This window comes from Ambystoma mexicanum, chromosome 13 (assembly GCF_040938575.1).
Source record: "Ambystoma mexicanum isolate Mex_15411 chromosome 13, UKY_AmexF1_1, whole genome shotgun sequence".
NCBI classification, from domain to species: domain Eukaryota; kingdom Metazoa; phylum Chordata; class Amphibia; order Caudata; family Ambystomatidae; genus Ambystoma; species Ambystoma mexicanum.
The window spans coordinates 47,159,451-47,172,454 of NC_090938.1; the positions used below are offsets into that span (position 1 = coordinate 47,159,451).

The following is a 13,004-nucleotide window of genomic DNA, read 5'->3' on the forward strand; positions in this document are numbered from 1 at the left end:
TTCCCCTTGGTGCTCGCTGCAAGCCCACCTGGCCTTCCCCGTGCCTGAGTCTCCACATGGACTTCCCAGTGCCCGGGTCTCCACTCGGCGCTCGCTGCAAGTCCGCCTGGCCTTCCCAGTGCCCGAGTCTCCACTCTGCACTCACTGCAAGCCCGCCTGGCCTTCCCAGTGCCCGAGTCTCCACTCTGCACTCACTGCAAGTCCGCCTGGCCTTCCCAGTGCCCGAGTCTCCACTCTGCACTCACTGCAAGCCCGCCTGGCCTTCCCAGTGCCCGAGTCTCCACTCTGCACTCACTGCAAGTCCGCCTGGCCTTCCCAGTGCCCGAGTCTCCACTCTGCACTCACTGCAAGCCCGCCTGGCCTTCCTAGTGCCCGAGTGTCCAGTCTGCACTCACTGCAAGCCCGCCTGGCCTTCCCAGTGCCCGAGTCTCCAGTCGGTGCTCGCTGCAAGCCCACCTGGCCTTCCCCGTGCCTGAGTCTCCACATGGACTTCCCAGTGCCCGGGTCTCCACTCTGTACTCACTGTAAGCCCGCCTGGCCTTCCCAGTGCCCGAGTCTCCACTCTGCACTCACTGCAAGTCCGCCTGGCCTTCCCAGTGCCCGAGTCTCCACTCTGCACTCACTGCAAGCCCGCCTGGCCTTCCCAGTGCCCGAGTGTCCAGTCTGCACTCACTGCAAGCCCGCCTGGCCTTCCCAGTGCCCGAGTCTCCACTCTGCACTCACTGCAAGTCCGCATGGCCTTCTCAGTGAGTCTCCACTCTGCACGCAGTGCCAGGATGGCATTAGAAAGGGCAGACCGTGAAGGGGAGAGGCTAAGACGCAGGAGGATCAGTGGGCGAGGGGAGGGGTCAGGACGGACCATAGTCACGCTTGGCCTGCATGAACAATTAGCGCAATGCCAACCCTCACACGTGTAACACAAGAAAAGGAGTGGGGCTGTGATTCGTCCAATGAAATGACATCATAAGATCAGACTCATGGGATGAGGGGCGGGAGAGCGCTCAGAATCCCCTCGGGGGCAGGGCCCGAAATAAGCCGGAAGCTGGCCGTGACCGGCAAGAGAATGTCCAGATCATCATGTATTTTCAGACCAGTGCATCGTACCATTTACACACGTGATGTAACCCATGCATGCTTTTAACATTCGTGTAATGTTTACCGTATGGGCCTGCACTGTGCATGTAATGTTCATGTGTGTTTTTGCAGCGTCCACAAGTTGCTCTGCCCCATGTATACACATACCCCACCTGACCTCTTCTTATGCAGTGTTCCCCTTTCAGCTGGAAGAGTCCCATGTCAAACGGGGTCCATGCCAGCATTCACAAGTTAAATGGCACCGCAAACCACGTGGCCACCATGCACGCAACCCACGGCAAACTTGCCTTGCATGTCCTTTTCATGTAACACAATGTATTGTTTAAAACGTATGTCCAGAATACAGTCTGCAAAGCTCCCAGACAGCTCAAAGCGCCTTGAGGGCGAGGCCCTGGCCGCTAGGTGCAGGATATATCGCATGGCATAATGACTGCTGATTTCGGCTCGTGCTGTTGGATCCTGACCTTGGCTCCACCCTCGCACTTTGAGTGAACGGATGGGAGCATCCATTAGACGTGTGCCCGATGCATGAAAGGCTGCTTAACCAACGTGGCTCACCCTGGCATCTGCTCCCCCTCTTTTTTCTCAGGGCACTTACGCCACCGTCTTCAAGGGCCGGAGCAAACTGACCGAGAACTTGGTGGCCCTGAAAGAGATCCGCCTGGAACACGAGGAAGGCGCGCCTTGCACCGCCATACGGGAAGGTAAGGAAGGAGCTTTAGGTGACCACTCGCCACGCCATACACCCCCTCTTTCTGGCCCTCTGGCGAGGCACGCATAGATGGATGCATAGAACATTGTGGATTGACACTTAAATAGCTCATGCCTGCTGGGCACCAGAGGAGCAGCTGGTCAAGTGACAAGGCACATTTTGTTTTCCGCAAAATCTAGACCTTTTCCTGGACGTGAAGATGACAGTTGGCATCTCAAGCTCCTTTGTATGTGCCCCATTTGCACATCTGCATAGAGTTTCCACCTGAGTGTTGGCTGTGACTCAGGGTTGTGCAGAGCATAACTGGCTATTCTCTAGGCAGAAGCTGGGGCCAGTGCCACTTCTCGGCCAGTTCTCCAGGGGTCTGCAGCCTGTGTGCCCCACCAGATCTGTGCAATTCTGACTCCCATGATCCCTCACCATAGATGATGGCTGGCAGGAGTTCTAGGCCAAAGGTGGCTTACGCACCAAAGGACAATCTGGCTCACAGTAACTGCATGCTCTAGGATCCCCCCACAGTCAGGTGATAGGGGTGCATTATGACCCCCATGGACGCCAAAGATCAAGTGCTGTCAGATCCACTGTATCCTTGACATCAAAGCACTGCATGTTCTAGTCTATCCCTGAGATCAAGTGCTGTCAGGTCCACTGTATCCTTGAGATCAAAGCACTGTAAAATGCACTGCATCTCTGAAAACAAGTGCTGTAAGATCCAGTATATCCCTGAGATCAAGTGCTATAAGATCCACTGTATCCCTGAGATCAAAGCACTGTAAGATGCACTGCATCCTTGAAAACAAGTGCTGTAAGATCCAGTATATCCCTGAGATCAAGTGCTGTCAGATCCACTGTATCCCTGACATCAAAGCACTGTATGTTCCAGTGTATCCCTGAGATCAAGTGCTGTCAGATCCACTGTATCCCTCAGATCAAAGCGCTGTAAAATGCACTGCATCTCTGAAAACAAGTGCTGTAAGATCCAGTATATCCCTGAGATCAAAGCACTGTAAGATGCACTGCATCCCTGAAAACAAGTGCTGTAAGATTCAGTGTATCCCTGAGATCAAAGCACTGTAAGATGCACTGCATCCCTGAAAACAAGTGCTGTAAAATCCAGTGTATCCCTGAGATTAAGTGCTGTAACATCCACTGTATCCCTGAGATCAAAGCACTGTAAGATGCACTGCATCCCTGAGATCAATTGCTGTAAGATCCAGTGTATCCCTGAGATCAAGTGCTGTAACATCCACTGTATCCATGAGATCAAAGCACTGTAAGATGCACTGTATCCCTGAGATCAAAGTGCTGTAAAATCTCCAATATCCCTGAGATTAAAATGCTGAAGAATTCCCTGGATCCCTGAGATCAAATGATTTAAGATCTAGTGTATCCCTGAGATCCTGTGCAGTAAGATCTATGATATTCCTGAGATCAAGTGAAGTACTGCATCCCTGAGATCAAATTCTGTAAAATCTACATTATCCCTACGATCGAAGTGTTCTAATATCAAGTGTATTCCTGAGATGATCAATTGCTGTAAGATCCATGGTCCCCATGATACCCCCTGCTACAAGATCTTTTATAATCCCTAAGGTCAAGTGCTGTAAGACTACCTCTATTCCTGAGCTCAAGCGCTGTAGGATTTACTGAACCTCTGCGATCAAGTGCTGTAGAAGCCACTGTAACCCAGCAATTAAGTGATGTAAGATCCACAATATCCCTGAGATCCTGTGGTGTAAGATCTATGATGTTCCTGAAATCAAAGTGCTGTAAGATTTCATATATCCCTGAGATCCTGTGCTGTAAGATCCAGTGTATCCCTGAGATCCTGTGCTGTAAGATCTACGATATCCCTGAGATCAAATGCTGTAGGATTCCCGGGACCCCTGAGATCAAGTGTTGTAAGATTCCCTCTATCCCTGCTATTAATTAGTGTAGAATGCACTGGATCTCTGAGGTTAATTACTGTAATATTCCCTCGGATCCCTGGTTATGGACTTCTGTGAGAGTGCCTCAAATATTGCATCTATTCCATTGGCCGGGCTCTCCTGCTCTCCTGGACTCAGCACCCCAGATCTGCAGTGACCCTTTAGGCTTCCTGCCTTCTTTACTAACCTTGCCCCATTGTTTGCAGTGTCTCTGCTGAAGAACCTGAAGCACGCCAACATCGTGACCCTCCATGACATCATCCACACGGAGCGCTCTCTCACGCTCGTCTTCGAGTACCTGGTAAGTGGCGAGTGCTGTCCCTTCTCCCCCAGATCCCGACCATCGGAGAGGTCACAGAGCTCCCCCTGTTGCATGGTGAGTGAACTCATGTCTTTCTTGGCCAAGCCAATGGTATTTCCTCTTCCTGCCCTGTAACAATGTCCCCTGGAGCGGGCCTGTGCTCTACTGGCCATGCACCCCAGCTTCCCTGACCACCCCCCGGGGCATGCAAAGACCTGCAGAGCAGCCAGTCTAAAGGTAGAAGAGCCTTGCTTCGCAGGAAACCTTCCGGTGCCTTCTATGGGGAGGCTTCTACGGGCCCCAGCTAAAGGGGTATCATTTGCTGGTTGAATGCACTGTCTGCTGGCCTAGCAAGCAGTGGCATGGGCGGGCATTGCCTTTAATAGGACCTGCCCTTACCAGACGATGGGTGAATACTCTATGGCCAGTCAGAGGATTGCCCTAATGCGTCGCTGCCAAGGATCGATGAAATGGCTACTGAATCCACAGGCCGGCTGTGATTGCGGCTATGCCAGTGGCAGCCTCCATGCCATGCCTCTCAACCTTCTGAGTCATCAGGGCGGGTACATCGATGATTCTGTTTTTGGGTGGCTGGGATCCCATTGAAGTCTATGGATTACTGTGTGATGAACTGACTACACAGTGGGTGTCACTCGCTAAAAGCATGTGACATGAGTTTGGAAGAGGGCAGGCAGACACCACTGCTGCAGTGACCCCAGTCTTTGGTCTGAGGGTGGCATTCGTCGTGAGATCCCTCAGGGGCATAGACTGGCACCTTTGCATCAGTGACATCTCATAGCTATTCAACATAGGGCATCTACAATGGACCCGGCAAGAACTTACACATCTGCCACAAGGGGTCACTGTTGTTTCTGTCTTTGCAGTTGGAAGAACCACCCATGTTGTGTTCTATTCCCTCCATCGCTTCTGCCATTGGCATTTAGATCATGTTAACTGGACTGCACACGTGTGTCATTGCTTTCCGGTTTTACCGCTATGTTATGGAAATGGTTGGGGGCTCCTTAAGGAAACATGAGGGGGTCAGTCTTGGGCCTCCCTCCATCTGTGCCCACTGGAGTTATACGACTGGAATTAGGCCTGAGTTCTGGGTGCTTCACCTACAAATGTAATACGCTGAGGCTGTATGTTTAAAGTAGAGAATGCACTTTTTCATAAACTGGGGGTATAGGGGGGGTTCTCTGGTGAAGATGAAGACCGCACCCCAAAGATGTTTATGGAAACCTGTAGCCAATTATTAACGGAGGCAGCTATTAACACTTACAAAGAGAAATCGATCATAAAAAGTGAAAGATTGGGATAAGAAGGAGAATTGTGAGAGCATAGAACATGTTCAACTCTAGAGGGAGTACCAGACTGTTTCATCTGGTTTTGTTGGGCCATTGCCTTGTGTCGTAAAGTCCCCTTTACCATCCTTTCGTGTGGGGAATCTTAAATGTAGGCTGGACTGTCGCCATGCACTAGAAGTGAGCTGTCCCCGTATTGGTTTGCTGTCTACAAAAAGGGCATGTCTTCTATGTATAACAGACCAGCAGGACACATGACGTAGTTTAAGGCTGGAGTCTTTAAGCTTGGTGCAGCCCCGTATATTCTACTTGAGGAAACATGTTCATTCTAATAGTACCGTGACTGGGGACTGACTCCCTGTGCAAGCGTTTGATATTCTAATAGTACCGTGACTGGGGACTGACTCCCTGTGGAAGCGTTTGATATTCTAATAGCACCGTGATTGGGGACTGACTCCCTAAGCAGCCATTTGATATTCTAATAGCACTGTGACTGGGGACTGGCTCACCATGACTGGGGACTTGGCTCACTGTGACTGGGGACTGACTCCTTGTGGAAGCGTTTGATATTCTAATAGCACCGTAACTGGGGACTTACTCCCTGTGCAAGCATTTGATATTCTAATATCACCGTGACTGGGGACTGGCTCCCCATGACTGAGGACTTGGCTCACTGTGACTGGGGACTGACTCCTTGTGGAAGCGTTTGATATTCTAATAGCACCGTGACTGGGGAATGGCTCCCCGTGACTGGGGACTTGGCTCACTGTGACTGGGGACTGACTTCCTGTGGAAGCGTTTGATATTCTAATAGCACCGTGAGTGGGGACTTACTCCCTGTGCAAGCGTTAGATATTCTAATTGCACCCTGACTGGGGACTGACACCCTGTAGAAGCGTTTGATATTCTAATAGCACTGCGACTGGGGACTGACTCCCCTGTGGAAGCGTTTGATATTCTAATAGCACTGTGACTGGGGACTGTACAAGCGTTTGATATTCTCATAGCACTGTGACTGGGGACTGACTCACCGTGACTGGGGACTTGGCTCACTGTGACTGGGGACTGACTCCCTGTGCAAGCGTTTGATATTCTAAGAGCACCGTGACTGGGGACCGACTAACCATGACTGGGGACTTGCCTCACAGTACTGGGGACTGACTCCCTGTGGAAGTGTTTGATATTCTAATAGCACCGTGACTGGGGACCGACTAACCATGACTGGCGACTTGACTCACCGTGACTGGGGACTGACTCCCTGTGGAAGTGTTTGATATTCTAATAGCACCGTGACTGGGGACCGACTAACCATGACTGGCGACTTGACTCACTGTGACTGGGGACTGACTCCCTGTGGAAGTGTTTGATATTCTAATAGCACCGTGACTGGGGACTGACTCCCTGTGCAAGCGTTTGATATTCTAATAGCACCGTGACTGGGGACTGACTCACCGTGAATGGGGTCTTGACTCACAGTGACTGGGGACTGACTCCCTGTGGAAGCGTTTGATATTCTAATAGCACCGTGACTGGGGACTGACTCCCTGTGCAAGCGTTTGATGATGGCGGGGAAATTATCACTGTCAAAATGCCCAATTTTACATTTGATTCTGTGTTGCATTGTAAGATTTGATCCTGTGCTTGTATTATTATGGAAATCTTGGTGTGACATATGTATTGTGCTTTCTTTAAATGAATCATATCAAAATTAACACTGTTTTATGATTCTGAAAGGTTTTAATTTAAAACCAAAACACAATAAAAGAAGATGTGATGTCATGTTAGGTAATGTAACTGGGATTTATACAGCGCTCGACTGGCATATGAATGGCCTCCAGGCGCTCACTCAAGTGTATCTAGATAAACATTTAATACAAAACAAAGACAAAATGCAATAGCTGGAAGCTGATTTTTAGGATGGTTCTGCGTGGGGTCATGTGACTTGTGAAGTAATGCCGTGTTTACTTGTGGTGTTACCAGGGCTGAGGCCTGTGCCTAGGGCGGGGCAAGGAGAATAAGATGCAGGGGCTAAAGGTGGGGGCTGGGCTGGGAAGAGGGGGCATTGTGGAGGAGCCCTTTCCAATTCCCCAGAAAGGGTAGCAAGGCCAGTCTCGCCGCATGTCCAGGGGTGGACTGGCCTACAGTGACTTCTGGAGATTTCCCAGTGAGCCTCTGCCACGCGGGCCCTTTCGGTGAGGAGACCCTGGTTTTCGGATCCTCTTGACTCCCTTTACATGTACCCCACCCCTTCCCTTCCATCTATACTTACCCCCCAAACACCTTTCAAGTAAAGAATTTGTTAAAAAGCTACTAATATTTATTCCAAATGTTTAACGCAAGTTGAGTGTTATATTTAACTACTGTTTAATCCTTATTTAGGGGCAAATGAGTTTTAAAATTCTCAGTTTGGGCCATTTTTCCAAACTTTGTTATAGGAGAATACCCCCAAACTCTATTGAAAGTGGTTGAGCTTGCTCGCCCGGTGATATGTGGGGCCACTTTAGGTTCCCAGACCACCCCTAGACATGAAGGAGACCCTCAAAGCAGGTGCACCCAGGTAGCATGGCCCAATCGGGATCCCTGTCTGTTCTTTCACAGCCATTTTCTCTGTCATTGCAGGACAACGACCTGAAGCAGTACCTGGAGAACTGCGGCAACCTGATGTGTATGCACAACGTGAAGGTGAGGGGGTGTGGCACTGCGTGAGAAGGGGGGAGTGAGGCAGGGGGGTGCTGGGAGAGAGAGAGAGAGAGCTTCGCGGCAGGACTCTCCAGTGAAGGATGGTAGCTCAGGGCATTAAGCGCAGTTAATGCATGGGGCAGGGAAGGCTTTCTGTGGGACACGAATCCAGAGATTCTTCCCTTGTTATGATTTCCAATGTCACCCTGGCACCCTTGGCATACACATGAATTATTCTGCCACTTTAGACACTGTGTTGGCAAGGAATACAACTTAAATGTGCCTCTCATGAGTGCTCATGCCCTTTCCCCGCGCACAAGTGGATACATGCAAATACCTTTATAGTGAATGCATTTTTTTGGGGTTCTCCCCGGACCCCTGTTTACGGTTGCCCCACCGAAAACCATCAGTTTTTGCCGGGTCGATCTGATCTCCACTTTAGCCTTCCCCATCATCTCCTTGTATGTGTCTATCGGAAGGATGGTGAGGTCCGATCCAGAGTCCACCATGACACGTGTTTCCATGCCGTCGACTTTAATGGTGCAGTGGGGCTTTTCCCTCCTGGCGTGCAGAGCGTTGACCATGACTACCATCGGTCTGTCCTGTGGCTCGTCCTCGTCGCTTGAAGCACGGTCGCCATCGACGCGGGAAACAGCCTTTTCCCGCCACGTGCATGAAGGAGCCACGTGACCAATGTGCCCACACTTAGAGCATTCCTTGTTACTAGCGGGGCAGTCGCGATCATTCGCCATGTGTTTGGTGCTGGCACACCTATAGCATTTGGGAACATCCCTTTGCTTGGGGCCCTTTTCTCTGGGGCTGTCGCGGGACTGCTTGTCTCTGCGCCCTCTCCATTGTAGCGCCGTCAGCTCGGGTACGGGTGGATGACTTCCCGCCTCCTTGCGCCTGCTTGAGGTTTCTTCTTCCGCCCTGCGATTTGGATAGCCTTGTCGAGGGTCACCTCCTTTTCTTGTATGAGCTTGTCTTGTACTTTCCTGGAGTTGGGGTGGACGACCAGCATGTCGCAGATGACCTGTTCCGTGTTTTCACCGTAGGCGCATAAGGATGCCTGCTCCCTCATCCGGGTGACGTAGTCGTCCACAGGTTCGCTCCCTTCTTGTTTGCGGGTGTAGAACCTCAGCCTGTGCAGGACTATGTTCGCCTTGTTGGTGAATCGCTTTACAATGCGACAGATCGCCTCTTTGTAGACGTTGTCGTCGTCATCATCCACTGGCATAGTTGTCAAACTGGCAAAAATGCACTGCCCTTCTACTCCCATTGCGTTCAGCAGCATCGCCTTCTTCCTGGCGGGGGCGTATCCTGTGCCACCTACAGTCTCAAGGTACGTGGAGAAGAGTGGCTCCCACTGCATCCACGGAACTGCTGGGTTCCCGGGTGAGGGGAGAAATGCCGGGGGCGGTGTGGCGCCTTACATGGTGGGCCGTGGGTATTCAGATATCCTAGTCGCCAGTTATGTTGTGGCCTCTAAGGACGACAGAAACCCAGAGTAATTGTAACTGCCTTTATTGGTTAACAAAACGCAGGATTGCGATAGTCCGTGTGTGGGACGGGGCAGGTACTCACAGTCTTGGCTAGGCCTTCCAGTTATCTGCACTGGAAGCAGGGTGTGCATTTGTGCTGCACCCTGTATAACTTCCAGGGCCCCCAGGAGGCCTCCTTTGGCATTGGACTTACGCCCTGGAAGTGAGCTGGTACTGGCTTGGGCCTTCAGTCACGTTGGCTCCTCACATGGAGCAGCGCTGTCCAGACCGACTTGTCTGGTGCTCCACCAGCCTCCTACTGGCGCCAAAAGTCCCCGCTCGTGGGGCGCGGGTCCGCGAGATCACGTTGGGCCGAGATCTATCGAGACCGCGCTCCCACGATCACGTGATGTCCCCACACCCAAACATTTCCCAAAAATATTTAACTCTTTCCCACACCCCAAAATGCATTCACTATAAAGGTTTTCGTTATAAAAATATTCGATATACGTGCATTCACTATAACGGATTTGATATAAACGCTGTATAACACTCGGTCCTGCCATCCTGTTTTTCCTTCTCTTTCTTTCTCATCTTTGTAGCGCCACTGTCCTCTTTTAGATCACCTCATGCCTTCGTCTCTTCCTCTTTCTCTCCCTCTTTCTCTTTCTTCTGCCTGCTCATTCCAGGCATGCTTCTACTGCATTGAGTTGCTTCCTGTTTGTCCCTCTTCTCTTTCTTTCTCATCTATCTAGCGCCACTTTCTTCTTTTAGAGCGCCTCATGCCTTCGTCTCTTCCTCTTTCTCACCCTATTTCTCTATTTTCTGCCTGCTCATTCCAGGCCTGCTTCTAGTGCTTTGAGTTGCTTCCTGTTTGTCCCTCTTCCCTTTCTTTCTCATCTTTCTAGCTCCACTGTCTTCTTTTAGAGTGCCTCATGCCTTTTTCTCTGCCTCTTTCTCTCCCTCTTTCTCTATCTTCTGCCCACTCAATCCAGGTGGGCTTTTAGTGCATTTAGTTGCTTCCTGTTTGTCCCTCTTCTCTTTCTTTCTCATCTTTCTAGCGCCACTGTCTTCTTTTAGAGTGCCTCATGCCTTCGTCTCTTCCTCTTTCTCTCCCTATTTCTCTTTCTTTTGCCTGCTCATTCCAGGTGTGCTTCTAGTGCATTTGGTTGCTTCCTGTTTGTCCCTCTTCTCTTTCTTTCTCATCTTTCTAGCACCACTGTCTTCTTTTAGAGCGCCTCATACCCTTCATCTCTTCCTCTTTCTCTCCCTCTTTCTCTATGTTCTGGCCGCTCATTCCAGGTGTGCTTCTAGTGCATTGAGTTGCTTCCTGTTTGTCCATCTTCTCTTTCTTTCTCATCTTTCTAGCAACACTGTCTTCTTTTAGAGCGCCTCATGCCTTTGTCTCTTCCTCTTTCTCTCCCTCTTTCTCTATCTTCTGGCTGCTCATTCCAGGTGGGCTTTTAATGAATTTAGTTGCTTCCTGTTTGTTCCTCTTCTCTTTCTTTCTCATCTTTCTAGTGCCATAGTCTTCTTTTAGAGCGTACCATGCCTCCGTCTCTTCCTCTTTCCCTCCCTCTTTCTCTATTTTCTGCCCGCTCATTCCCTTTGTGCTTCTAGTGCATTGAGTTGCTTCCTGTTTGTCCGTCTTCTCTTTCTTTCTCATTTTTCTAGCGCCACTGTCTTCTTTTAGAGCACCTCATGCCTTCGTCTGTTCCAGTTTCTCTCCCTCTTTCTCTATCTTCTGCCCGCTCATTCCAGGTGTGCTTCTAGTGCATTGAGTTGCTTCCTGTTTGGCCCTCTTCTCTTTCTTTCTCATCTTTATAGCACCACTGTCTTCTTTTAGAGCGCCTCATGCCTTTGTCTCTTCCTCTTTCTCTCCCTCTTTCTCTATCTTCTGGCCGCTCATTCCAAAATTGCTTCTAGTGCATTGAGTTGCTTCCTGTTTGTCCCTCTTCTCTTTCTTTCTCATCTTTCTAGCACCAGTGTCTTCTTTTAGAGCGCCTCATGCCTTTGTCTCTTCCTCTTTCTCTCCCTCTTTCTCTATCTTCTGGCCGCTCATTCCAGGTGGGCTTTTAGTGAATTTAGTTGCTTCCTGTCTGTTCCTCTTCTCTTTCTTTCTCATCTTTCTAGTCCATAGTCTTCTTTTAGAGCGTGCCATGCCTCCGTTTCTTCCTCTTTCCCTCCCTCGTTCTCTATTTTCTGCCCGCTCATTCCCGTTGTGCTTCTAGTGCATTGAGTTGCTTCCTGTTTATCCCTCTTCTCTTTCTTTCTCATCTTTCTAGCGCCACTGTCTTCTTTTAGAGCACCTCATGCCTTCGTCTGTTCCTGTTTCTCTCCCTCTTTCTCTATCTTCTGCCGGCTCATTCCAGGTGTGCTTCTAATGCATTGAGTTGCTTCCTGTTTGTCCCTCTTCTCTTTCTTTCTCACCATTCTAGCGCCACTGTCTTCTTTTAGAGCGCCTCATGTCTTTGTTTCTTCCTCTTTCTCTATCTTCTGCCCGCTCATTCCAGGCATGCTTCTAATGCATTGAGTTGCTTCCTGTTTGTCCCTCTTCTCTTTCTTTCTTATCTTTCTAGCGTCACTGTTTTCTTTTAGAGCGCCTCATGCCTTTGTCTCTTCCTCTTTCTCTCCCTCTTTCTCTATCTGCTGCCCACTCATTACAGGCATGCTTCTAGTGCATTGATTTGTTTCCTGTTTGTCCCTCTTCCCTTTCTTTCTCATCTTTCTAGCTCCACTGTCTTTCTTTAGAGCACCTCATGCCTTTGTCTCTTCCTCTTTCTCTCCCTCATTCTCTATCTTCTGGCCGCTGATTCCAGGCATGCCTCTAGTGCATTGAGTTGCTTCCTGTTTGTCCCTCTTCTCTTTCTTTCTCATCTTTCTAGCACCAGTGTCTTCTTTTAGAGTGCCTCATGCCTTTGTCTCTTCCTCTTTCTCTCCCTCTTTCTCTTTCTTCTGCCTGCTCATTCCAGGTGGGCTTCTAGTGCATTTAGTTGCTTCCTGTTTGTCCCTCTTCTCTTCCCTTCTCATCATTCTAGCGCCACTGTGTTCTTTTAGAGCGCCTCATGCCTTCGTCTCTTCCTCTTTCTCTCCGTCTTTCTCTATCTTTTGCCCGCTCATTCCAGGTGGGCTTTTAGTGCATTTAGTTGCTTCCTGTTTGTCCCTCTTCTCTTCCCTTCTCATCATTCTAGCGCCACTGTGTTCTTTTAGAGCGCCTCATGCCTTCGTCTCTTCCTCTTTCTCTCCCTCTTTCTCTTTCTTCTGCCTGCTCATTCCAGGTGGGCTTCGAGTGCATTTAGTTGCTTCCTGTTTGTCCCTCTTCTCTTTCTTTCTCATCTTTCTAGCGCCACTGTCTTCTTTTACAGCGCCTCATACCCTTCATCTCTTCCTCTTTCTCTCCCTATTTCTCTATCTTCTGGCCGCTCATTCCAGGTGTGCTTCTAGTGCTTTGAGTTGCTTCCTGTTTGCCCCTCTTCTCTTTCTTTCTCATCTTTCTAGCACCAC

The 13,004-nt window shown here is 49.8% G+C and overlaps 1 protein-coding gene across 3 annotated transcripts in view; it reads left to right on the plus strand.

The window, feature by feature from the left end:
• CDK18 (cyclin dependent kinase 18) overlaps window positions 1–13,004 on the plus strand; it is a 514,702-nt gene that overhangs the window by 335,843 nt on the left and 165,855 nt on the right. For all 3 annotated transcript variants that reach the window (XR_011282882.1, XR_011282881.1, XM_069633152.1), the window contains exons 6-8: window positions 1,685–1,799; window positions 3,942–4,036; window positions 7,960–8,022. Coding sequence is in view for 1 of the 3 variants with exons in the window: in XM_069633152.1 (XP_069489253.1) it covers window positions 1,685–1,799; window positions 3,942–4,036; window positions 7,960–8,022 (273 nt within the window). In the remaining 2 variants the exon portion in view is untranslated. The remainder of the gene's footprint in view (window positions 1–1,684; window positions 1,800–3,941; window positions 4,037–7,959; window positions 8,023–13,004) is intronic.